The 26,050-nt window shown below is 41.2% G+C and overlaps 2 protein-coding genes across 4 annotated transcripts; one reads left to right on the top strand and one right to left on the bottom strand.

Annotated features, from left to right (window-relative positions):
* Positions 1 to 188: 188 nt before the first annotated feature.
* stab1 (stabilin 1) lies at positions 189 to 19,917 on the top strand. 3 transcript variants are annotated; one of them, XM_067252358.1, is made up of 70 exons: positions 189 to 282; positions 632 to 771; positions 944 to 1,059; positions 1,227 to 1,312; positions 1,543 to 1,612; positions 1,801 to 1,896; positions 2,032 to 2,142; positions 2,301 to 2,491; positions 2,618 to 2,748; positions 2,950 to 3,077; positions 3,251 to 3,327; positions 3,432 to 3,554; positions 3,635 to 3,757; positions 3,859 to 3,930; positions 4,043 to 4,156; positions 4,379 to 4,432; positions 4,543 to 4,623; positions 5,004 to 5,162; positions 5,341 to 5,403; positions 5,559 to 5,648; positions 5,737 to 5,823; positions 6,018 to 6,129; positions 6,409 to 6,595; positions 6,825 to 6,918; positions 7,297 to 7,455; positions 7,630 to 7,725; positions 7,910 to 8,005; positions 8,146 to 8,193; positions 8,313 to 8,440; positions 8,592 to 8,703; positions 8,828 to 8,905; positions 9,137 to 9,238; positions 9,315 to 9,419; positions 9,550 to 9,684; positions 9,777 to 9,905; positions 10,035 to 10,088; positions 10,197 to 10,310; positions 10,710 to 10,905; positions 11,200 to 11,295; positions 11,420 to 11,465; positions 11,545 to 11,624; positions 11,790 to 11,915; positions 12,167 to 12,240; positions 12,454 to 12,525; positions 12,638 to 12,757; positions 13,034 to 13,081; positions 13,160 to 13,234; positions 13,324 to 13,470; positions 13,570 to 13,701; positions 13,784 to 13,843; positions 14,224 to 14,400; positions 14,487 to 14,576; positions 14,723 to 14,869; positions 14,999 to 15,055; positions 15,167 to 15,350; positions 15,459 to 15,608; positions 15,815 to 15,919; positions 16,070 to 16,177; positions 16,268 to 16,461; positions 17,062 to 17,206; positions 17,349 to 17,482; positions 17,603 to 17,768; positions 17,846 to 17,952; positions 18,130 to 18,246; positions 18,329 to 18,469; positions 18,630 to 18,743; positions 18,851 to 18,988; positions 19,086 to 19,187; positions 19,387 to 19,463; positions 19,627 to 19,917. In XM_067252358.1, exons 1-69 carry the CDS (start codon positions 217 to 219, stop codon positions 19,435 to 19,437), a joined length of 7,626 nt encoding a protein of 2,541 aa, XP_067108459.1. In that variant the 5' UTR covers positions 189 to 216; the 3' UTR covers positions 19,438 to 19,463; positions 19,627 to 19,917. The 3 variants fall into 3 exon arrangements, with proteins under 3 accessions (XP_067108459.1, XP_067108549.1, XP_067108422.1); XM_067252448.1 differs by having other exon boundaries at positions 14,487 to 14,573; positions 19,387 to 19,917; XM_067252321.1 differs by having other exon boundaries at positions 19,387 to 19,917.
* Positions 19,918 to 20,109: 192 nt separating this feature from the next.
* On the bottom strand, positions 20,110 to 26,002 carry ccdc71 (coiled-coil domain containing 71). Its single transcript, XM_067252574.1, has 2 exons — positions 25,942 to 26,002; positions 20,110 to 21,988 (listed from the first exon to the last, which is right to left on the bottom strand). Exon 2 carries the CDS (start codon positions 21,985 to 21,987, stop codon positions 20,935 to 20,937), a length of 1,053 nt encoding a protein of 350 aa, XP_067108675.1. The 5' UTR covers position 21,988; positions 25,942 to 26,002; the 3' UTR covers positions 20,110 to 20,934.
* Between the last annotated feature and the right edge of the window lie 48 nt (positions 26,003 to 26,050).

The raw sequence follows: 26,050 nt of genomic DNA, 5'->3' as shown, positions 1-26,050 counted from the left end.
AACCACAGCATTTGCCACATTAAACTAGGAACGGTCAGCAACTTTTTTTGTCGTCAGGTTAGGAAACAGAATGCAGAATTGAGGAAGGTATTTGGGGAGTTTGTACTCTCTGGCCTCTCCGGGGATAGGAGATAAGGGTACCGGGGGAGGATCCTTTGACGCTTTTTTCTTTTTTATATGTGAGAGAAGTTTGGAAAAAGCTTAACACCCTGCACTATGAGAACAACCATAATGTACCTCCTCATTCTTGGACTAATGGTGTCATGTAGTTTCCAACAACAGGTAAGCAACTGCTTTTGTTGTATGTTTTTGCTGGGTCTGTTTTGATTGAATGCTTTTGATTTAACGATCAAATATTTTGTTCAGTATTACTGATCTGGAGAAAGCAAAGACACACATTCATCTGAAGATTGCTCAATCAGAATTTGTATGTTATTACAAATTCTATTAACATTTCATCAAATCTTTTCTCTTTTGTATCGATTGATCCGGAATGATGAGTAATTTCCACTACAATGACTAATTTACATGTGCAGGTTCCATAACCCTTAACATCCTTGTGCATAAGACATCTAAATATTGTTTGCTAAGTGACTCATGACTGATGTACTATCCCACCTGTCCACTCCAGCTAGTCTCCAACAATCGCTGCGATGTACCTCAGACTGTCCCTCACTTCACCCCCTGTACCTCCTGTGCTGCCTCTCCTGCGGTGCAGTGTCCCAGGGGACACAGGAAGACCACGACAGACTTTGGGGTGGCTAACTGCAGGTAATCTCCCCCGTCCCATCCCCTTAACCCAGCAAACACTTGGAATTACTCTTGCAAAGGGGAAAAATATGCGTTCGCCAATGAGCCGAATTGGAATGTGTGCTTTGAAATAGGGATGTGGTTGATTGGGAACGGAAAAGTCAGTGTCCTTTGCTGCCATTCATGTTTTCAGCTACGTAATGGATATAGGTGGACATGATATGGAGCTGTCTGGCTGTACACATGAGTGTGTGAGGACTGTCACAGTGCACAGATGCTGTCCAGGCTTCTGGGGCCATCTGTGTTTACGTGAGTAGGACACCACTCAGGCCCGGGGTGTGGGTCCGTAAAGAGTTAACAAGCTTGGGATTAGGAGTATACAATTATTGTGTCTCCTTCTAGTGATCTGTATTCGATTTCTGTAATGATATGTTTGTGAATTTGGTTATTATGTCTTTTTGTCTCTGTCACTGTAGCATGCCCCATCTGGTCTGGTAATCCTTGTAACTGGCATGGCACTTGTATGGATGGAGTTACAGGCAACGGGACGTGCGTGTGCCAGGTGAGTATTGGAGATAATCTCTTAAAGTGGGTCTGATATAGATTTAAGAGTCGGTACAATGGTAGAATGCCTATCTCTGTCCTGATGAGTTGTGTTTGAAGTTTGCCTTGACATAAGTACAATAAATATTGTACAAGTACTTTAAACACTATTTGCAATGGTGATATAATAAATACAGAAATAGAAATATGTGAAAATGTTAATGGTTTTATCGTGTTTTTTCCCCTTAGGAAGGTTTTGCTGGGTCTGCTTGTCAGGAGTGCACCGATAAGAATGCATATGGAAATGACTGTAAAAAACGTATGTGGGGTTAGCATACTCACTGTACATTTCTTGATATATGAATATGTTCCTTATTTGATACCTGAAACCGATACTTGAGGTTTTATTATGCTAATATGTGTTGTCTATTATATTTGTACCTAACAATCGAGACATTTTAAATCGAATACCAGCTATCCTAACTTGACAATGTGTACTTGATACAGAGTGCAACTGTGTGCATGGAGAATGTAACAATGGACCAGAGGGAAATGGAGAATGCTACTGTCAACCACCTTACTCAGGACTCAACTGTGAACAAGGTGAGTTGAGACCCAGTTGTAACCAATTTAATTTCCAAACCTTTTCAACCACAGTTTGTTGACAATGAAGTATAATTTCTGAACACACAATTACGGTTCCTTGAATTCACAAGTAATTCACTTTATTCTCCACAGTATCTGCCTCCTGTAGAAACTGTACTTCATATTCTTACTGTAAGGCTGTGGGAGACAATGCCGTGTGTGAATGTCTGCCTGGATTCAAGAAGGTTGGACACAGTTGTGAAGGTAACAAAGAGCAGATCATATTCATCATGTAAACAAAAGAGATGGAGCCAACCGGAACTTATTAGCAGGGCATTCAAATGATGAAGGGGATATTGCCTGTACAGTAAACTAAGATGATTCGGTTGAGTTATGAGTGACATTGTATCTGTACCTGGCAGGTGTATGCTCTCCAAACAAATGTCACCTGGATGCAGAGTGCACCTATTTGGGGGGCACAGCATTTCAGTGCAGGTGTAAAATCGGTTTCGAAGGAGACGGACAAAGATGTCTTCCCATCGACCCGTGTTCCAAAGGCAGTGGAGGCTGTCCTGTCAACTCCACCATCTGTGTCTACAAAGGCCCAGGCAAGGTGAGATACATCCCACTGCGCACTCAGGGATCGACCCTCACTGGCACCTACAGCATTAGGGTTGATCAGTGACATTTAGGGTGATGACTTACGCTCCTACTTTTCCTGCTGTGCCCACTCTTCCAGTCCAGCTGCGTGTGTATGAGTGGGATGGAGGGGTCCCCTCCTTCTGCAGGCTGTACTCTAAAGTCAGCCTGCTCAGACCACACATGTGACAGGACAGCCCGCTGTGTGACAGAACTGGATGGACTCCCCAGGTTTGTCCTCCCTACACACACAGAGGAACACAAGCAACACGTGTACAAAAAGGGACAAAATAGCTGCAAGCCTCTTGATAAACACATGTATGGTAAATCAATACATGCCAGTCAAAACACAATTTGCCCAATTCCCTGTGAGGTGTTGGTTGATGGTGCATGGAAGATGACATCTCGATGGGTCCTTTTTTTATTTTTAAGATGCATTTGTGACACTGGGAAGGTTGGTGATGGAAGGCGTTGTTATGGCACCCTGCTGGACAGGGTGGTGGAGTTGAACAGTGATGGAGCGCACAAGGGAAAGCTCACTGGGACCATCATGCTGTTTGGTAATTTGGTTAACAGTTTTAACATGATACGTCTACTTCCTCTTCGTTGTTAATTGTCTGTTTGAGTTATTTTTAAGATCTGTTAAAGATTCACTGTGTTTTAGGGAGTCTCCGTGCAAACCTCATAGAATGTTAGATGGAAAGTTGGATTGACTGGTCTTTCTGTCTTCTAGAGAAAGGCTGTCCCTTGATTCTCAGCCAACGTGGGCCTTTCACAGCATTCATTCCTCTTCTCACAAATCCATTAACTGTAAGCTAAGATGTTGATGGTTGACAACCTGAGAAGAACACTGGCAGTGCAACCTGGCTATGAGTTACTGGTGTCTGTTTTAATATTGGAGATTTTATCCATAGGGTGTTGATGCAACATTGATTTGCAAAGCCCATCTCATCCACGGTCAACACATTTACAAAGACATGAAAGGCTTCACCTTTCAAACAGCTGCTGGACTTTCTGTCATGCTCAAAGCTAATAAGGTAAAACCGCCTTCTGAGATTCTATAAAGGTTGCTGTTACGTGGTGTCATCTGAAAATGGTATGCTTACTCTCTTCTCAGAAATTCTTCCTATTGGAAGATCCAGACAGAATGTATACAGTCATAGAAGAAGATATCCCAGCAGCCAATGGGATCATCCACATCATTGACAAGCCGATATCCGTCTCTCCAAGGGATGAGCAGGTGAGATGACACACAGCTGCTGCTCCTCCATTCATACTGAGCATGTAACAGGATGTCACCACAGTTGTATGAGTTCATGACCGGACTTCTATGGTCTGTAGCATGCCGACAAGACAATTGGGGACATTCTGAGAAAGGATGAAAGATACAACAGATTTCTTTCACTGGTTGATGTGAGTTTACAATCATGGAACACTGTATGATTGCTGGAATTTCTAAATCATGATTTTTAATTGATTGTGGTTGAAAGTATGCCCATATGTATACCTGTTTTTACCTCTCTAGAACTGTGGAGCCCCTTTGCCACTGAGAGGCCCAGGGCCTCTGACTGTGTTTGTCCCCACCAACCAAGCTATCGACAAGTATAGAGATGGAAGGATCATGTACATGCTGACAGATGTGAGTAGCATTACAAACCTCACTGTTTCCCAGTCTGTGGGCCAGTCTTTAATTCCTTTTACCTTATTATAACCCCCACCGACCCCTTGCTGGCCAACAGCCTCCCAGAGACTGGGGGCTGGGAAAAGTGAGGTTTATAATCCCTTAAAGGTCAGCATTTGAATTCTGTCTATGCTATGCTAAAGAAGAAAAAGACTAACAGAATACTTAAATCTGTTCTAGGCCAAGGACAAGCTTCAAGAACTCCTTAAACACCACATGTTTTCCAAGGCTTCAGTAAGGGTCTTGGCGTTTATCTTGGCAATTTGAATTGAGTCTCACAATACCACCACTATTCTATTCATTTTCTATTCATGTATTTAGATGATGTTACTTTCTCTTTTTAGCTCACAGTGGAGCAGCTGGCCTTCATGCCTCAGATTCAGACCATGGCCAATCAGGTCCTACAAATCACTACCTCCAGTGATGTAAGTCCTTTGATTGGTAGCTCCTTACAATAATGTTCTGTACCCAGAAGTAGGTGTATTGGTGACTAATCCACACACGATAATTATAGTAGATTTGACTAAACTTTTTATGCCTGAGGGAAAATTGCTCCGTCACAGCAAGATGTAACAGAGAGAACCGTAACTGTCAGTACAGAACAGTAAATGTCAATAGCTAACATGAAGTGTATACAAAAAGGCTCATTGTCACTCCAAATGAAAAAGTAACATACAAATAAGACCCCTAGAGTTTTCATGAAATGGTTTTGGGAGATCATTGCTGAATGTCATACAAAATGTGAATTCAATTCTAGTCAAAATTCAATTTGCCTACTCACACAATTGTGTTTGCTTTCTTACAGGGAAAGATCTTATTGGGTGATAAGGGCGCCCCTCTTGAGAAAACCAATATTATTGCCTCTAACGGTATCATTCACATGGTAGATGGTTTGCTGGTACCAGCCTCCATAGTCCCAATCCTGCCTCACAGATGTGATGTCAATGAGACCAGGATCACTCTGGTAGGCGGAATACAAAATATGTACCTTTTCCATCACATTGTTAACATAGACTAAGACTCCTATATACTCTACCTGTTCAGTTACCTTAAATAAGTCATTTATTTTAAGATATATCTGAAATGGTTTCCACAAAATGTCCCAATGGTGTCTAGATTAAGATAAACTCTTGTGTCTCCAGGGCCAATGTGTCCGCTGCAGTTACCTCTATGAGACCCAGTGTCCAGACGGCAGCACCGAACTGGTAAAATACACAAATTCTTATTTAACTCATTATGCAACAGACCATGCCAGAGAGCTTTTATACAGTATATTTGTCATTCAAAAGGGATTACATTTTTGAGAGGTGTTTGCCTGTTGTGTTACTATATTGGCCAGTTACTATGCCTTGTGCCATAGTCACGCCATATGAACTGTGATTACCAAACCTCTGAACGGAATCCCTCAATGAGCAAGGGCTGCGCCAAATACTGCAGCACAACTCAAATGGTGGGACCATACTCTACTATACTGCTTGTACTGTTTTATACACACATGGCAATATTGGGAAATTGAGTAAACGTTGTATTTGTTTCAGAGGGCTGAATGTTGCCAGGGCTTCTACGGCCCTGACTGTAAACCATGCATCGGGGGTTTCCAGACTCCATGTTACGGCAAGGGGAAAGTAAGGAAAGATTTTCCAACCCTTTCTGTACATACAGTCCTTTAAACTTGTTATTGTTTTCTCTCTATACGTAGTCGAATGTATGGTTCTCAGAAGAAGGGTACAAACTATTTTTCCATTCAGTACATTCTGAGGGTCTGTATTTTAAGTTTCATATTGTACATGTGATGTGAAAGAGGGACATTTCTGTCTAGTGTTTCGACAGTATCCATGGGAACGGCTCGTGTAGCTGTGATCAAGGCTTCATGGGTCTGGCATGTCACATCTGCTCGAATCCTGCCAAGCATGGTGAAAACTGTGACGAGGGTGAGACCAGTTGCCTTTGAACTTTTGAGTAAATATCTACAAACGGAATCTGAATGTGACTTCTTCAGCTTATCTCCTCTCTCCCTTACCTCCACTGCCCAGACGTATTTACGTCATCAAATTTGAATCTAAATGCATAAAGTATAAAATAGAGATGGTTTTACTTTGATACAAAATATTTGAGATAATTACATTTACAGTGTAAATACACCTTGGGTGTTTCCACGCAGGTGTATTGCTGCTGAGATGTAACCTCTTTGTTGTTTTTACTGTGACTAGACTGTCGCTGTCTTCATGGCGTGTGTGACAACAGACCCGGCAGTTTGGGCGTCTGCAGGTGGAGCACATGTCAGGAAGGCTTCTCTGGGGACTACTGTGATAAAACAGCCACGCCCTGCAACTCAGATGGCCTGTCAGAGCACTGTCATGTCCATGCATACTGCAGGGAAGAGGACAGCCTTACAACGTCAGTGTCCTCTCAAAAAACAGCCCCTTTTAGTAGAAAATGTTCTGTAATGTTCTAAAAGGTTCTGTCTGGTTCTGTTAATAGTAAATCAACCATGCCTATGTATTGGTTTAGTTGGTGCTATGGTTTCTGACTTCCTGGTTGAGGGTTTAAAAAAAAGAATTGTGGGGGGGGTTATTTTGGATCTTTTCGAGCGTTTTTCCCACACTCTGTATCCCCTGTGTGATAGGTGTGTGTGCATGCCAGGATACAAAGGCGACGGACACTACTGCATAGCTGTCAATCCCTGTTTGCTGCCTGACCGAGGGGGCTGTGATACAAACGTAAGACTGGAGAAGGTTGTCTACCTCGCGGACTCAGATTAACCTCATCAGAGGAGCTCCTTCATCAAGAAAGATTCTAGGACCGTGGTCCTCAGGGCCAATGTCCTGTATGTTTTGGATGTTTCCCTGCTCCAACACACCTGATTCAAATGAATGGCCATTAGAAGCTTGATAACGACCATTCAGTTGAATCAGCTGTGTCACACTGTTCTGGGAAACTGGTCTTCATTCAATTTATTGATAAGAAATTATATTGTCATTTGATAGGATGAGGTTTTATATGAACATATACAATACTGTATATTCATCGCCTCATAGATAATAGATATACCTGATGTAAGATGTTATTTCAACTTGAGTCTTGATATATCCCTCCAGGCCCATTGTGTCCATGCAGGTCCAGGGAACGCATCGTGTGTGTGTAACGAGGGCTGGACAGGGGATGGGCTGCTCTGCAGTGAGGTGGACAGCTGTCTGATGTCAAGTCATGGTGGCTGTCATCCAAATGCAGACTGCAAGTCTATCGGCCCAGGCCAGGTACTGGATCAACCATTGGCTCTCACACTAAACCCCTCCACTAAATCAGAACTAAATGATTTAACAGTTATCCTGACCCTTAGAATGTGTATACATTTATGTAAATGTTACACACCAAGTCTCTCTTTATGAGACCTGCCTGTTCATGTCTAACTCCCTTCCTGCTTTTCCTAGAATGAATGTACCTGTAAGACAGGATACATGGGAGATGGGATCATTTGTGACTTAATCAACCCTTGCCTGAAAACCAACGGAGACTGCCATACCTTGGTTTGCACAAACATTGTTTTCCAATTCTACATTATGTCCTTGGCTACAGTCAAATACTAAACTGTATTCCCGTTTTGGGCCCTTTACCTGTTTCACATGTAATATTCTACACTGTGTTCTTGCTCACCGCTATTTTGTTTGACGGTATGTTGAGATCCACTCTGTCTGGTTGTCCCCTGGTCAGGCTAAATGTAAATCTGTAGTAGAAGGAACTCACACCTGTACCTGTCCTGATGGTTATGGTGGAGATGGACGCATCTGCTATGGAAATATCCTAGAGGTAAAATTCTGGATTTGTTTTGAAATTGACTTGTTTTTAGTCGTCCTTATCCTGGCACTTCTTATATATTTATAAATCTTTCTAGCAGCACTTGCTTTTGTCTGATTATTGTACTATTTTAATCATTATTTGTTTTACAGGAGGTGGAGATGAACAGGGAAATGTATGCATTCTACAGGTTATTTGTGGTATGTAGCTCTAACATTCTTTAAGAGGTCTTATCTCAATCATCGCCTCGGAAAAAAACTACATTTAAATTATTACATTTGTTTCATTTATTTATTCAATATGCTTCTCCTGTTCTTAGAGGAACGCCGACATTGACCTAAGTGGCAACATCACTGCATTAATACCTACCGACAAAGCAATTGCAAATCTAACCAGAGAGGTGAAATCCTTTTGGTCTGATCGTTATAAGCTTCCTTACCTTGTAAGGTAATTGACCCTTCTCACTGCATAGGAGAACACCTTTAAGTTAGACCTGGTCCCTTGCTGGACAAGTACAAAATCGCAATGATTTCGATTTGCTGGTCGTAGCAAAAAATGTTGGCCACCTAATGTTGTTTGCTTTTTTCCCCTTCATCAGAGCACACATACTAAAGGGTATATTTTCCATTGAGGACTTAGACCAACAAGTCAACATGAAACTGCCGACCCTAAATTCAGGCACTGAATGGGAGATAAAAAACATAAGTGGTGTAGGTAAAAGTTTTGATGATTTTATTTAAATTACACAAGCCATTAATATGGTGAGAAACAACTTCTTAAATGTGACTTTTCATTTTGGCGATGGGCCTTTTTGTGCTTTTTCTGACATTACAGCAAATCTTGATACAGAATTCAAAGATTGTGACGCGTAACCTCCCTGCAGTGAACGGATACATTCACAGGATTGATACGGTAGTTTCCTTGTAATCGCTGGTTAGGGTATAACATTTTTCAGAAGCATCAATTGACACAATGTAATTCCTTTTTATGTATACGTTAGTGTCCTGTAAATGATATATCCAAAGAATTCTTCAAGCTTTCTCTAAATATATGTATTCAACCATTATGTTACAGTAGTCAATGCCAACTGTTTTTGCTTGCAGTAGCATACAACAATTGAAATATTCTCAAATCGGGGTTTAGGTGCTCATCCCCTCCTTGGCAGACATACCTCCACCACCCCTTGATCTGATGGAGTATCTCAACAACACCACCACCCTCTGCCTTTTCAGACAGGCTGCAGTGGTAAGAGCTGTTCCTGCTAGCAAACACAATCAGAACATCTGAAACTGGGATTGATATTGTTTCCTCCTTCTTGCAGCTCTACAATTTGACTCAGATTATCAAATCAACTGACTATACTATTCTAATACCCCACGATGATGCCGTCAAACAATATCTCACCAAATCAAATCAGACTCAACTGGTATGTAGTGGCATGACAAAAGAAAAATACAATAGTGGGAAATGATAGCAGGCTAATAGGTAATTGTCTGTGCAATTAAATGCTTGTCATTGACTTTTATACTACAGATAATCTTGTTTTCTCTCAACAGGATGAAGAAGTATTTAAATACCACATCATTTTTAATGACCGAGTGTTTCCAGACCATGTGCATGATGGGATGTTGAAAACCACTACACTTGGGAAGTCTTACCAAATCATGTTTCATTTTAACAGTAAAAACCAGGTATTAAATCATCACTTGCCCTCTCTTTAGATTAGCATTTAAAACAAACTTTTGCCCGAATGGTAACTGCTTCCCTTCTCCATCTCCTCTAGACGTTGGCCAATGACGTTCCTCTAGATGGAACCTTTAATGAGACAAGAGATGGTGTTGTCATGGTAATCCCCCAGGTTTTACAGGTTCGCAAAAACCGATGTGGTAAAGAAATCATCTTTAAAGGCAGGGTGAGTTATGGTGTAGTTCCATTTAGTAAATAATGGAATATCGGAATTGATTCCTAATGCAATTCATGATGATGATACACGATAACAGAAATGTTAACTATCTTGATTTTACTTGATTTTCTTTTAAAGGGGAGGTGTACAAGCTGTGATGCAAAACCCAGATGTTACGCCTCATATAAGCCAGTAAGACAATACTCATATAGCCTAACACTATTGCATATATCTGTCATGTGCTATGGTTTACCATGTTCTTAACATATTCATGACTGATCCTTTATGTCTGAATTATAGATGACGAGTAGTTTCCCCAAGAATATGAGATCAAACTGCAAGTACAGGAAGAAAGTTGGCTCCAGATACACATCTGTCCAAGGGTGTGTGATGGACTGCTCCAAGGTGTCTGAGGTAAAGTTTTCCTGAATTACACAGATTCTGTAGTATTTTGTCTAAAACAACACCTCAAGCTATATTTACTCTGCTGGCAAAAGGAATTTAGGGGCATAATTCCAGAACAGTACATTCTTAGTCCAAAAGCTGTCCAGCTCCCAATCATGTTGGCCATGCTATTGTACATTTACATTTAGCAGACGCTCTTATCCAGAGCGACTTACAGTAAGTACAGGGACATTCCCCCCAGGCAAGTAGGGTGAAGTGCCTTGCCCAAGGACACAACATAATTTTGCATGGCCGGGAATCAAACTGGCAACCTTCAGATTACTAGCCCCATTCCCTAACCACTCAGCCACCTGACTTCCAGATCCCAGATTGTACAGATCTGAATGTTGTTAAACCTGTTGGGTGCAGGATCATTCATGCTGCCCAGGGTACTTCGGGCATGACTGTTTCAAATGCCCAGGAGAGTTGGAGAACTGGTGCTCAAACAATGGCAAGTGCCAGGATGGCAACTTTGGCAGCGGAGAGTGCTTGTGCAACGAAGGGTTTCATGGCACAGCCTGCGAGACCTGTGAGCCAGGCAAATATGGGAAAGACTGCAAGTCAGGTAGGAGTAATCACTGAGGCTCAGTGAAAACTTCAGATTTGAAACACTACTACTGTCTTTGATCCAGAAGAAACATGGCATCATGTCTTGCCACAGCAATCCCAACGAATCTGTTTCTATGTCCAATGAAAAACTAAAAAAGAAAGAAAACGATAGATATTTGTGAGAGTTGCCTTTTCTTACATCAGGCTTAATCTGTGTATGGATATTCATTTGTTGACCGGTTTGGTGGAATACCTGCAGCCAACTGTTAAAACAGTAGCTACAATGAAAATCCTTAACATCAATTTGTAGAGTGCAGTTGTGCCCATGGGAAGTGTTTGGATGGATTGGAAGGCAACGGAAGATGTTTGTGCTACAAGGGCTGGAAAGGAGTCAATTGCTCTGTGGGTATGTTTCTGGACAATCGACAACATAAGATATTTACTTAGTAACTGTTGGGTAAAACATGCCATAGATAAAAAGCCATTCTTTTAAAAAACATTTATTGGGCTGTCAACCATTCTCTTATTAGAAATTGTGGCTGATGCTTGTGGAGGTGCCTGTGATGAGAACGCAAAGTAAGTGTTTAACTGAGGACCAAGTTGTATTTCTGATAAGTAATTCTATCATTAGATGACCTTCGTTATTTTGTTTAAGCTGCGTTTCTGAGGGTGCGGGAGCCACTCCCTCCTGCACCTGTGTCGCCGGCTTTGAGGGAAATGGAACCTTCTGCCAAAGTAGGAAATACTTTCCATTTAAGATTTTTGTATGTGTAGCCTATGTAAAACTGCAGAGATTAACTCCTGTATAACACTCCCAACAAGATGCCTTTCCTTTACACCATATGGAAATACACCAATATATAAACATATAATACTCTTGTTTTGTAATGTCTTGTACAGAGAGAATTCTGTGTGCTACTGCCAATGGAGGCTGCTCAATATTTGCCAATTGCACTGAGACTGTACCAGGAGAGAGAACCTGTACTTGCAAAGAGGGATACACAGGAGATGGAGTCATCTGCTTAGGTATGTTACAACAGATAACTTCAGGTGTGCTTGCCTGTTACATTTTACACAAAATAAAGTTTAAAAAATGTATAAAGTTAATGAATTTGATCTATAATTAAGCCAAACAATTGTAAATTCCAAACTGTTACAATCACAGAACAAGACATCCATGGTTAACTTACAGTACTGTATACTGTATGTACAGTACAGCTATACAATAACATTAAACTGTACCTCTTGAAAAGAAATGCATTTTTGTGAGTTTTCAGAGATTGACCGCTGTCGAGTTGACAATGGTGGCTGTAGCGAGAGGGCTGAGTGCATCAAAACAGGCCCAAATTTAGTAAGTCGTTTTCTCTCTCATAACCCATGTATCACTGTTCTCAGTGGTTAAGTTAAGTGTCACGTAGCCCGAGACCTGAGTCTGTCTGCCCATCTTCTCATCTAAGCTTCAGCCAGAGAGATTGGTCATGCCTACATCTAGTATCTCAGGTTCTGGCTGTGCCAGTATCACATCCTGGTATAAAAATATAAATAAAAAACCTTTATCTTTCAGGTGGCCTGTAACTGCTTGCAAGGCTATTCAGGAAATGGAAAATATTGCTTCCCAATTAACCCTTGCAAAACTGTAAGTGTCCATCAATGTTTTACTTGGTGTAAAAATGTATGTTAAACCATAAGTCTCAAACCTTTCTGTATGCCGTATCACATCAGAACTACATCTGTAACCTCCTCTGCAGAACAATGGAGGATGTGGTAAATATGCCAGGTGTTTGTACAAGGGGCAAGGTGAGAGGAACTGCTCCTGTATGGGAGGCCATGTGGGAGATGGCTTTGATTGCCGAGGAAGCACCAGAACTGTGAGTGCGGCATGGACAGTGTCCCAAGTGTCCCTCGACGTGATCACTAAAGTTTCACGAAAGTATGGATGAGGATGTTTGAATGTGCTGAACAGGTTCATCATTGGGATCATGAATCCCTCCCCAACCTTTCATTCGATTCAATGACAAAAGAACATCGTCCCAACAGTTGAATTTATTAGAGTACTAGATAAATAAATCGGAAACAAGACAATGCTGACAGTGTGTATCAATGTTATTAAACAAACACTTTGAACCTCTGACATATTAATGCAGGAAATATTTCGCCGCCCAGAAGCTGCCTGGTTCCGTTCTGCACTACCCGTGAGTATCCTTGACGATTTATACGATGACTTGATCAGACCAACTGCCTGCTCAGCATGCTGTTACTTCTGATTCTAGGTATCTGATTCACGCATCCTATATGGGGATGGACCCTTCACAACGTTTGTGCCACTGAATAACAGCAACATTGAGGTAAAATAGATGTTTGTTTTTCTGCTTCTTCTTAACCATTTGCCCGTCCTCTACGTTTGACAGGGTGTTGCTTCTCTTTCTCTGGGCAGATGAGTCTCTGGGAAAGCCGTGGGCGATCCTCAGACTTGCTGAGATACCACATCGTTTCCTGTGAGACTCTGATGTTGGACAACCTAAAGACCACCAGCAAAACTATGTCCATATCTGGTCACCAGCTCACCTTCAGTGTCAAGGAGGTGTGTCTATCTTTCTCACAGCAGTAAACCGTATTGGAATTCAAGATCAAGATACCACTCTTCACTCTAACCCCCTCCTCCTCCTCCTCCTCCTCCCAGGGCACGGTGTACATTAATGGAGACACACAAATTGTCACCAGTGATTTTACCACTGCCGATGGTGTGATTCATTATATTGACAAGGTCCTCACTCCGTATGAATTGAAAGATAAACCATCCCTATCAGAAAAGGTACAAATCCATCCTAGTTGAGCTTATCAACAACAAAGTGTCTCAGACTTGGTGAAGTAATGTTATTTCCTGCAAATTTCAGATTAATTTTACTGAGTCGGCAAAAGTATATGGATACACAAAGTTCAGCAAACTCATTCAGGTACAGTGAGGAGGATAAGTAATAATATCAACAGCTATTATGTGTAATATGTGGAAACCTTTCACCACCCCAATGATTCAGAAGCTAACCTATCAGCATGATGGAAAAAAGGCATAAGATTATGTTAGATTTAAATAACAAGGTAATGATTTGTTAGTAAATACATGCAATCCCAGGGAAAACTTCTAAATTAAGGACATTCATATTAGAATATTGATGAGATTAACCTCCACAAAATGCATAATGTTATAATCCAGGTTTTATATATACATTTACATGAATACAAAATGTTGTACATAAATTGTAATTGCAATGTAATTATGAATTATAAAGTAAGTACTTGGTTGTATATTTGTGTGTGTGTCTGTGTGGTGCATTAGGATGCCAACCTAATGAGCCTGTTACAGAACAAAATCCACCAGCCCTTCACTATGTTATGGCCATCTGATGCTGCTCTAAGCGCCCTGTCAGAGGACAGGCAGCGCTGGCTGTACAGTGAGGACCAAAGAGACCAGCTGGTCGCCTCCATCAAGGCCCACATCATCCGCAACGTCAGGGTAAGGCTTCTTCTGCTTCCTTTGTTTCTAAATAAAAAATACTTAAAGCATCCAACCAATAATATGTTTTTTCTATAATGTTCCAGCTTATGGGTGTGACTCAGCCAGGGTCACATGCCTCCTACCGGACAATGCATGGGTCAAAAATCTCATTCAGCTGTGACAAAAAACTTGTGGTAAGTTGTGGTAAATTTGCTGCTTGATTTTCTGAGCGATGATATGGTGGAAATCCTTCACATTTTTAAGACACAGGCTTCTAGGGTTGCAGGTGTTTCACAGATGGAAGCTTGACAACTAAAGGTTTATGGTCTCTGTCTCTTAGGGCAACGTGATTATTAATGACAACAGTGCTATAGTCATTGACCGGTTCATGCAGTTTGATGTTGGTATTGCTTATGGTATTGACCAGCTTTTGGAACCCCCTGGTTTGGGTGCTCACTGTGATGGTCTTGAAAACAGGACTGTTTTTGTGAGTATTCAAGAACATTTTAATATTACAACATTGCGACTTCTATCTTCATGCGAGTCATTGTTATTTATGTGTATGATTGGCAGTAAAGTTAAAGCTTTTATGAAACATAGATGTATGTTGTACCAGGGCCGTTGTGGCAGCTGTATTCTTCCACGTAGGTGTCCGTATGGGACTGTTGACCTGGTAAGACAAAAAATAAATTTAGTATTGAAAAGAAATCAGAATTCACAGGTTGTGAGATAGCAGACTGTGTGTAGATGTTTAGTAATTTCCACCGATTTTCTTCTCCCACAGGGCAAGACCGATATCTGCTCACAGAACATGTACCCCATGTCATTCCCCAGACACGCTCATGTATTTCAAGACTTTTACATCCGTAACCATTTTTTAAGTCGCAACATCGGTTGTAAGAGGGTGTGTCAGACCACGTCATGGACCCCACGCTGCTGCAATAACCACTTTGGGAGAGACTGTCAAGGTGAGGTTCAGGTGTAGACAACATTCTCATCAAATGTTGCACATTGGCCTCTGCTACACAGTTAGTGTCAACATACTCTTTCACTACCGGGATACCATGTTGTTTCAGTGTGCCCTGGTGGTTTAGAGGCCCCTTGTGGTAACAATGGGAATTGCAATGATGGCGTGTTGGGGAAGGGGACCTGCCAGTGCCATGATGGCTTCATAGGCACAGCCTGCGAGTTGTGTGACAACCAACACTACGGGCCTAACTGCACAGGTTCACCGTCCTACTGAAAACTGTCAAAGTGTACTCATGTTTCATTTACTACTGTTTGGTCTGTTTAGTCAATATCTAAGGCTTAACATTTGTTTTAAAAAAAAACAACAAAAATGGTATTTGACTTTGTTGAGGCAATCACTAAATCAGCACTAAGTTATGGGTGTAGTGGAATAACTGCAGGGTGGGACATGTGTCTGTTGTAGCGTGCAGATGTGCTGAGCATGGGCACTGTGATGATGGAATGGCGGGTGATGGGAGCTGTGCCTGTGAGGAAGGCTGGACGGGAGACACATGTCAGATGAGGATGGGTACAAACTCTACTGATGCAACTTTACTATCAGAAACTGTACAAAAGATCATTAGTCAAAGAAAACGTTTGAATCTTTGTCTCGGCAACGGACTGCCACAATCTTGTGTCTAATGTATAATCAAACATGCCATTTCCTGTCTGTGATTAGAAATGAAGCCTGTCTGCTCCCCTGAGTGCCATCCCAATGCTGTGTGCCTACCTGACAATGCCTGTCAGTGTGAATCCCAGTACATTGGGGATGGTAGAAACTGCACTGGTGGGTTTCTGGCATGTACCGATCAGGATCTGTGGGTTGGAAGGTGTAGGTATCTTGACTATTTCCCTGTTTTTGTCATTGGTCTGACAGCTCCTGATCTGTGTGGGGAGTACAATGGAGGTTGCCACCAGCATGCAAACTGTACACAGACAGGTGTCACTGTGAACTGCTCCTGCCAGGCCGGTTACTCTGGCGATGGCTTTTCCTGCAGCCCCATCAACAGATGTGTGGAGGAGACCAATGGAGGCTGCAGTGATTTTGCAGAATGCCAATTCACAGGTCCTGTAAGTCATTCCAATTTTTGGGTCTAATCTCAGGTCTATTAGTTAGCATAGTGGGTTTCCAGGGTTACACAAAAATGATTCTGGGGGTTATTGTGGATGATGAAATCATACTTGAACCAAAACAATAAAGTATTGTGTGAAACTGAAATGAAACTCTTTTATGTTACACAAACCTCCAAGTACAATTACATACCAAGTCAGTGTAGGGAGACTGCATACGAAACAATACTCCAAAACAAAATTTGTGATGACCCATCCTCTATATACCGACCCCCACCTAAACAACCCTCACCATTTGTTAGCAAAACAGCAAGACAAAATGAGTCAGTTAACCCTAGGTGTTAATCCTCAGTGATGAGGCCACATGATGGCCACTGAAGCCATTTTAGCTTCCTCTCCGAGTGGTGCGATCCTTCCTTGGAAGGTGTGAGTCAGATGGTGTGAAAAGGGTATTTTAGTTCATCATTTGTCTCCCCCCTGTAGGACTGTTACTGTTATAATCTATATTATCATCAAATAAAAATGTGTTTTTGAAGAGAATGGTTTAAGTTACAACCTGTTTATTAAGTGATGTTCTTTGTATGTATGGCATTTTGTCAGAATGAGAGGAAATGCGAGTGTCTCCCAGGTTACGTGGGGAACGGGATCCAGTGCCTGGAAAAGCTGGTTCCTCCTGTTGACCGCTGTCTCTATGACAATGGAGGCTGTGATCCCAAGGCAACTTGCAAGGACCTTCACTTTCACGGTACGAGATGGTCAAGTCAGGGGGCTATGGCAGTCAGTAGTTTCTATTGCTTTTAATATGAAAAAATGTAAAGGTGTTATGATCTAACAAAATTGCTGGTGAACACTGTAAAATATATTGTACTCACTTCACAATGTTTTAGGTAACACTGCTGGAGTGTTCCACCTGCGTTCACCTGCTGGAAAGTACAAGATGAATTACACAGAGGCAGGAGCAGCCTGCGAGGCAGAGCAGGCCACACTGGCTACCTTCTCACAGATGTCTGATGCTCAACAGGTCATTCTTCCAACATTCAACTAAAATCATGGAATGGATTTGGGTTTTGTGAAAGTTCAGCTAGACTGGCATATTTTTGTTAGTAACGTCTCGTCTTGATATGACAAATTCTGTTTCCAGCTTGGAATGCACTTGTGTGTCGCTGGATGGATAGACGGGAAAAAGGTTGGGTATCCAACCAGGTTTCCCTCTTTTAAATGTGGTGACAACCATGTTGGCATTGTCCTGTACAAAGAGCCTATAGACACCAGCAGCAAATATGACGCTTATTGTTATCGGATGACAGGTAAAACAACTACATGCTTTTAAAAAATTATTTATTTATGATTAAATAGATTGGTGAACTTACTCCTTTCTTTACAGATGTCTCCTGTGTGTGCAGAAGTGATTATGTTGGAAATGGAGATTTTTGCAATGGGGACCTGTCCAGTGTTATAGCAACCAACTCAAATTATTCTTTATTTTACAAAGTAAGTATATGCTAGTATTCTTGGGACGAATATTCAAATATGAATTTACATTAACACGGCAAGTATACCTGAAGGGAAATCAAGACCAATTCATGACCTGACCATAATGTATCTGTGTCTATGCTCCAGTGACATCTAATTATTGTCCTTGCATTTTATGGATTTCTTTCTCTGTAGATGTTACTGATGTATGCACAGTCAACAGAGGGACAGAATTTATTGAATTTTATGACAACCAGTTCATCATATGCAACACTCTTTGTACCACACAATTCTGGATTTTCAGAAAATGAGGTGAGGAGGGCCAAAATAAATACATAAAATGTAAAATGTTGGTGAAGTCAAATAACCATTTGTCTTGTAAATATACATCCAGACGTTATCAGGGAGAGACATGGAGTACCATATTTCCACCAATAACAGCATCCACTTTTACGATGACCTGAAGCATCAAGGAGTTATCCCCTCTCGTCTGGGGTATAACATCTCAGTGGTTGTAAATACCACAATCACCAAGGTCAATATGAAGCCAGACCTTCACACAGGATCAGTGTCTTCTGTTCAATCATAAAAATATCTGCCAATTCAACAACTGTTACCCTCCCAACTGGTCTTAGATTATCATACATCATCAAGCTCAGCTGGCTTTAGAAATGTAGAATACTTTTTGTTTGCAGGATTCCCAAGCAGAGAAGCTTGTGAACAAGAGGCTATTATTAGCTTGGGATATCCCAGCATCCAATGGTATAATACATATAATTGAAGGTCCACTACGAGCCCCACCTCTACCAGTGAGTGAATTCAAATCTGATCTACTCCAAAAACATGTTTATTTACTTCTACTAGTCAAACCCAGTGGACCCCTCAGGCAAGCTAAATCTCACCCTGTTTTTTCCAGGTGTATCACAGTTTGAGCCAACCCCATTCTGCTGCATCTTCCATTCTGGTTACTCTGCTGATCATCTGCATCATCACTGGAATAGGGTACTATGTCTTTAAACACAAGAAGGATGCCTTCCGCTTCCACTACTTCAGGGTAAAAAGCTTCTTTATTATACTAAATAGCAATGGAAAAGCAAATACCCTTGGAAATAACAAACATGAACTTTATTGTCCTTTTCCCCAAATTATAGAATGAAGATGAGGATGCTTCTTCCAGAGGAGGCAAACCAGCCCTGGTGTCCATTCCTAACCCCCTGTATAGTGGCTCCCAAGCATTTGTAGAGCCCTTTGGTGTAAGTATTGCAGTTTGTACTTGAATCCCTGAGCTCCACTTGCTTACCCACAGCTGGTGCAGGAAGCTTCAGTAGAAGCACACTAGAGAATCAAAGACATTTAAAAAAATAGCTGAGAAATGGATGTGTGTAAAAAAAAAGGCAACAATTATAGCAGTACAGTTCCTACTAGAAATGTAATGGTTTAATATAATTTCAGGACTCTGGACAAGAGGACGAAGCGTCTGGACCACCCCTAATTCTTGAGTAGTGTTAGCATGACCATATTTTGTCTAAGTATGTTTGTGGATGATTTTCCGAACGAGATTTATGAGAGCAGTTTAAATATTCATTATTTACACCATTGCCTTTTACGGAAAAGCAGGGAAATTCATTACTTTAAAGCTTAGATTTCACAGCTACTGACATTCTATTCTCCCCTCCTCCAACATCCACGCAGAGCAAACCCATCCCCCACACAGAGGAAGCTGCCTGTTGGCAGGAGAATGGAACTAGCTCTTGGAACTAGCTCGACAACCAGACTAATACAATTAAAAGGCAAATAAAAGATTCCTGACAGTACATGCCATTTTGAAATTTCAGCATATAGGCATCTTAATGACTGACAATTAAATGTAAAATAAATAGAATTGACATACATTTGTTGGACTAATTGCGATAATGTGTGAAGGACCAATGTTTCTTCTGATTTATCTGTGACACACAGAAGCCAGTACTACTTTGTTTCCAATCAAACAAGTGGGAATGACATTTTTCTTAATGTTGAAAATCCTTCTCAAGTAACCCCAAAGGAGATGCGAGTTTAGGAAAAGCATTTGTGTTAGTGATTTACACTCCCTTTATTGTCTACAGTCTGGGTTTCGACTAGTCCCTTTCATATACTAATGTGATTTGTAAGTGTCTGAAAAAGTGATACTATGACTGAACTTTTCCAATCAATTTATTGAGGCATCTCTTAAAATGCTACATAAAATACAATATAGCTGCTGCACTTTACAATAAGAAACCGTAAACAGTATGAATTGGACATTATCAGGAGAGTACCATCATGGAATGCTGTTAGAGGGTAAAGAAATCCAAAACTATTGTGCAAATTCCTGATGTGAATTAGGCCCAAACCATCAAAACTCGTTTTTTCCCAAAAGACCTTGACATCAACATACTGTTGGCAATACAGGAAGGCAAAAGATACCTAGGTCTTGTTTTAAACTGTTACATCAAATAATTTCGAAAAATCTTCCAACATTTTGGCAACAAAGGATAGTAGAAAAGGAAAACTGTCAAAAGTTAGCACCATCAGGATCTTAGATCGGGTTTGAAAGTCAGAAAAACGTCATCTGCTCTTTGGCACTCCAAAGTTCTCAACAAAGCACATTTTGTTTGGAATTTCTGACAAAAATGTCAGCCAAAAAGAACTTCTGCTCTGAAAACTACAAAAATGAAATGATTAATAAGGAGCTATTTGGCAAACAAAGTATTATAAGCCTTGCTAAAAATCCTTCCTGAAAATTGTAACTGAACAGGCTGCAAAAAGTGTTTAACCCTAACTTAAAAGAAACCAGTGTGTAAGCAAAATGTTTGTCTGGTTTCTAATGTGATTATAGTTTACTTTTAACAAAATGTTTTTGTATGTGGACAGCATAACAGTCCTATAAGTTTTGACCAGGCAGCAAATAGACATGGGCTAACTCAGAAATGTCTTGCAACATAGAAGCCAGGGTAAACTGCAGCAGTCACCCCAGACATCTTATCTATGATCTACTTGGTAAGCCACAACAAGGGGTTGAATCTTTATAACAGGTGACAAATCTACTTGCAAGATCATTTGTGCATTCCTCCTCATCTCCTCAACTGATAAAGTATTGTCCACCTTAATGACTTTCCACCTGAGACTATTCTCATCCAGCCTGCATTCAGAATCCCGCCGTCTGTTCATCAGCCACATGGGCTCGGACATGCACCGCTCTTTGGAACAGTTCAGCCCCCTTTGTGCTCCATCAGCTCTCCATCCCAGTTCATTGCTCGTCATGTCCATGTCACACATATTGGCAAACATGATGGGGGCTGAGTCTCCAATGAGAGTGCTGTCTACTCTGACTGGACAGGAGACCATTCTTGGACTTAGCAAGGCCACTGCTGTTGGCATTCTACCAGCACCCTGTGAAGGCTGTAGGGGTATTCCTGTACGTGTTGGAGGATGCTTCGAGTCGTCAGCAGACATTCCTACAGAGTTCCAATCTGTGTGAATTTGAAGTCTGGCCGTATGTCCTGCTGGCAAGCCTTTGATATTTGTCAATCTCAGGCAGTGCTGCACTTGGGATGCTTCCACAGTCAGAAATGGGGGTCTGGAGGTGACTGCATCCTTGAACCGCTCTTGCGAGAAATGCCTTGAACCAACTCTTTCCACTACACTTGACGATGTGTGCTTGATGTCCCTCTTCTTGTTGAGAGGTTTCCTTCCTTTCTTTTTGGATAACCTTTGGTTCTTTTCTAATGATTTGTGCATGTCTGCAGGGAGTGGTCTTGTTGTAGATGACTTGTACCCATAAACATCCATACTTCTTAAGACTGTAGGTTTGTGTCCCTCTTCCTTTAACCCTTGGAGAAAGGAGACAAGCTCCTCAGTATCCGCAATATCCTTGGACACTGGATTGAAGATCTGCAACGCCTCAATGAGCACAGTTTGTCCAGCTGAGGAAATCCTGGACCAGGAGCTCAAGGCCCTTTCCACTACACGTTCTTCTCTCATGACAAATGAGAAGGGATCTTGAGGGATTCTGATGTCTGCCATATCATTCATCCTATCAAAAGATATGTTGATGATTACAATATTGAACATGAAAAGCGTATTTGCAATAGTGTCTTTTATGTTAGGAATATGTGCAATTTCCTTGTAGGGGGAAGTCAACACGCATTAGCATAGACAAACTGAGGCTGACATGCTACTCATTAGGCTACAAATTCAAGATGCTTACACAAACATTAACAATTCAAAGCTCTGAGTTCAAGGAAGTGGAAGGTAGATTGTTTTTTTACAACACAAACAGGAAATTTGACTTACCAAAAATGCTAGTGGACTTATCTCAAATTGCTTGCAAAAATCTACATAAGAGTACTATGGCTTGTGTAAACGTTTTAACCATTTGCCCTAAGAAAATCTTAACCAGAACTAGGCCCTACCATTTAAATCAGCGATACAATCCTAATGACCAAATCCTGTACAAGCTCCAGGTAAAGTCCATTTTCATGGACCAACCAACAGTTATAGAGCTACTAGTCACAGCTATAGTGAAGACATAGAAAAAAGGCTAACAATTGTCAGAAATCTTTAGGCCTATCTATTACAATACAAAACTGTAAGTGTTAATGTCATTAGAAACAATGGAAGCTGATGATCTTCAAAACGCTTTAGTATTGGTCCTTGTGGAAGCATTGTGATCTCATTTCTGAAACCTGACTGGAACTGAACATCACATAACCCAACCTGGGGCTTGTTCCATGAAAGCTGCTCCAAAAAACTGGGACCCACCAATTTCGGCTTTATCCCTTCATAGTAAAAAGTTGTAGGTGTTTTTTTATTGATTAAATAACATTTATAGAGTCAATGAAATGCGCCAATTGAAACTCCCCAATTATGTTAATAATTCTAGCTTGTTGTAAAATGTTAACAACGGAGAGGGATAGTATTCAAATCAAATGTGATATTTGCATCCGAATGCCAGGGATGTATACCCAACCATCTCCTTTTTCATTGATGGCCAAAGCACAGACTGCCCAGAGCCTTATCTATGAGAGTCATAGGCAGTGTTGAAGATAGTGCCAGTCGGCAAGGCTGGGGCAGCTGGAGCCAAAACAATGAAGAGGATGGGGGACTAGCACAGCTCCCCCCACTTTTGGAAGCCAAATAAAAACTGCATAATTATGTTCCGTTCACCTAAATTTGCCGATGATAATTGACAACGACAAGATGGCCTACAGGGAAGAGGTCAATAGCCTGGCACAATGGTGCCAAGACGACCTCTTTCTTAATATCGCCAAGACCACGGAGCAGGAGGGAAAAGTGACAGGCTCACCCATCAGGATGATTGAATCTGCAGTAGAGGGTAAATAGCTTTAAATTCCTCTGCATCCACATCGACGAGGACCTCTCCTGGACCGAGCACACAGGCAGTCTGGTGAGGCATTCGACACGGGGCCCAAATCCATAAGTCATTGTGCAGGGGCACTGTGGAAAGCAACTTGACTGGCTGTATTTGTACTTGGTATGGAAACTGGACCAAGCAGAACCTCACTGTGCTGCAGAGGGTACTGTGGTCAGCCCAGTAGCCATGATCCGAGACAGCTTCCCCCAGGACATTAGGCTTATTTCATGAACAAATACGCCCCCAGTTTTTCCATTTGTGCAGGCTATAACTATATAAAAGTTTACACTGTAATTAGGCCCATTTAGTGTTGTAGAGTTATATGTAATTATTTATGATGGTAGTCATTTGATTATATAGTTGTATATTACAAATATATATGCATCACCACATTTCTTTTTATTGTAATTCATTTATTTTACTATATATTATGTATCCTAGCTTCAACTGTCCAGTTGGGACAATTCAATTATAGTCTACTTCATTTATACCTGTACAACTGGATGTAACAATAAACCTAACTGACAAACAAATGTAAAACTACAGAAACCACTTGCAGAAAAGTTTGACCACTAGAATAAGTGACACATCAAATTCTCCAGCTCCTCAAAAATGTATTAGCTCAGTCACCTGTTGGCCCAAATGTGTTGCTAGCTAGCAAATCTTAGAGGATGATACTTGAGACAATAACCCTCCCAATGTCAGAGTATTTCAAAAAGGCACCAGGGGCCCGTTCTCCGTACGCCGCTAACTCAGTTAGCTGGATTTGATTGTTGACGATTTGTCATTATTTTGGATTGTTCGGTTCTTCGAAGCTCATCCTGGACTTGCTGTCATAGCAACAGGTCCGTAAACTTAAACCTGCTCGGGAGCAGGTTTATTTTATGTAAACACGATTAGATTGAGGCTTTACAAGCAGAGGTGATACAGGAAGTCTGTCACAGACATGTCTTGTCCGTTTTTACTACAGGAACCTGTTGCAGAAGGTGCAAGAACAATTAGCATAATTTAACATGAAACCGAATTAATTGCTCATTGCGTGATAGATAGGCTCCTTAAGCACAGCGCAATATGCTAGCCTATACTTTTTGAGAGGATAGCCTATCGTTTTTTTGTGAGGGTGTCATTTACATAATACATTTGTTCAAACCACATCATATGACATTAAAGATGATAAATGAAAATATGAAAGTATGAAAAAAAACAAAAAACATAGGCCTAGCTTACTGTAATAAGCGATAAAACGCGTCACTCCTCTACATTTAATTTGGTCTGCTACTTTTTGCCAGCACTCTTTCTTGGATTTTGCAGACTTTGAGGTGTTCCCTGGCGTTCTGATAAAATGTTCAAATTCGGAGTAACCTTCGAGCAAACTGTTGCTCTGTTGGCTCTGTTGCGGAAAAAACAGGGCGTTCATTTTGGCCACGGTGAGCAGCCATAGACTTATGTGAGCAGCCAATAGCAGCGTTGCTGATCAAGGTTTCTACTATCGATACATACACCCTTTTAGACCAACGTATAACTCAATCCAGCTATACTAATCATAAACAACAAGTGTGTTCGAAGAACCGAACTAGCCAGATCATGATAAGCAAGATGATGTCATCTTGGATGTGGCATTTGATCTCGGATGTAATAAGCGGCGTACGGAGAACGGGCCCCAGAGGTCACAAATGTCCTCATGTTTTTACTACCAAATAATAAAGATAACACTTCTGCTAAGCATGACAAACGGTTAACAAGTTATGAAAGGAGTCCAAGGTGTGGCTAAAGGGTAGGGGCGGGGCTCGGCCCATACCAATAGAAAACTAATATGAAAAACTGCTGGATCTAATAACAAACCCTACCAGGCTATACAATAACAAACAGTTCATCAGTTATGAAAGGGGACCTGGTAAAGTGGTGTGTGTCTTTCTACAAAGTTCGGACATGTTAAGTGAATCCATTTAGATGTTTTGACCTTTTTGTGATTGGCCACTCCCATTGCCACGGACAACTGGCATGAACACATGCACACACTTGACCTCTATGCCTAATTTCAGTCTCTTAGGGAGAAAACTGTGGCTGCCAAAGGTTGGGGAAATTTGTCGACCAACCATACAGAGCTGCTGTTAAATAAACAGCAGATAAAAAAAATAAAAAATAAAGTAATTTGCATATCAGATCAGCAATCTCATCGTTGTAGTAACTCAGCAGTGGTTATTTACCTGGTTACATCTAACAAAGTTAAATAATACCATAACTATAACCTACATTTTTTATGCACATTTGACTGAAGTGACATTCCCACTTTAGTTTGCATATTTGCGAACGGACTCGTGAGCGCCCCCTCGGACAACCCAACAAGCTACATTTTTATCCATCACCGAACATTTGCGTTTACAAACGCGAAAAGCACACCTTAGCTAGCTCGCTATACCTCGGCGCCTCACTACTGCCCCTCTTCCAGACCTAGCAACAATAAAATACCGACACGACTGGCAAAACTATGCAGACGTTAGTTTTCATGGGTTCACGTTGTTTGCTGGTGCTTACATTCTACACAAATATAGGCCACACATATTTGGAGAAATGTACATGAAACACGAAAGACAAAATTAATCGTTTCTTACTTGACTTTCAGTGCTTACACGCAGGCATCCTTTTTCCAGTAGCAGAAGCTCACAGTAAAATGGCTGCAAAACATTGGTGCGTTGAGGGAGGTTCAGGGCGCGTTATATG

This window comes from Osmerus mordax, chromosome 1 (genome assembly GCF_038355195.1).
Source record: "Osmerus mordax isolate fOsmMor3 chromosome 1, fOsmMor3.pri, whole genome shotgun sequence".
Taxonomy (NCBI): domain Eukaryota; kingdom Metazoa; phylum Chordata; class Actinopteri; order Osmeriformes; family Osmeridae; genus Osmerus; species Osmerus mordax.
This window is presented reverse-complemented; position numbering and strand designations above follow the sequence as displayed.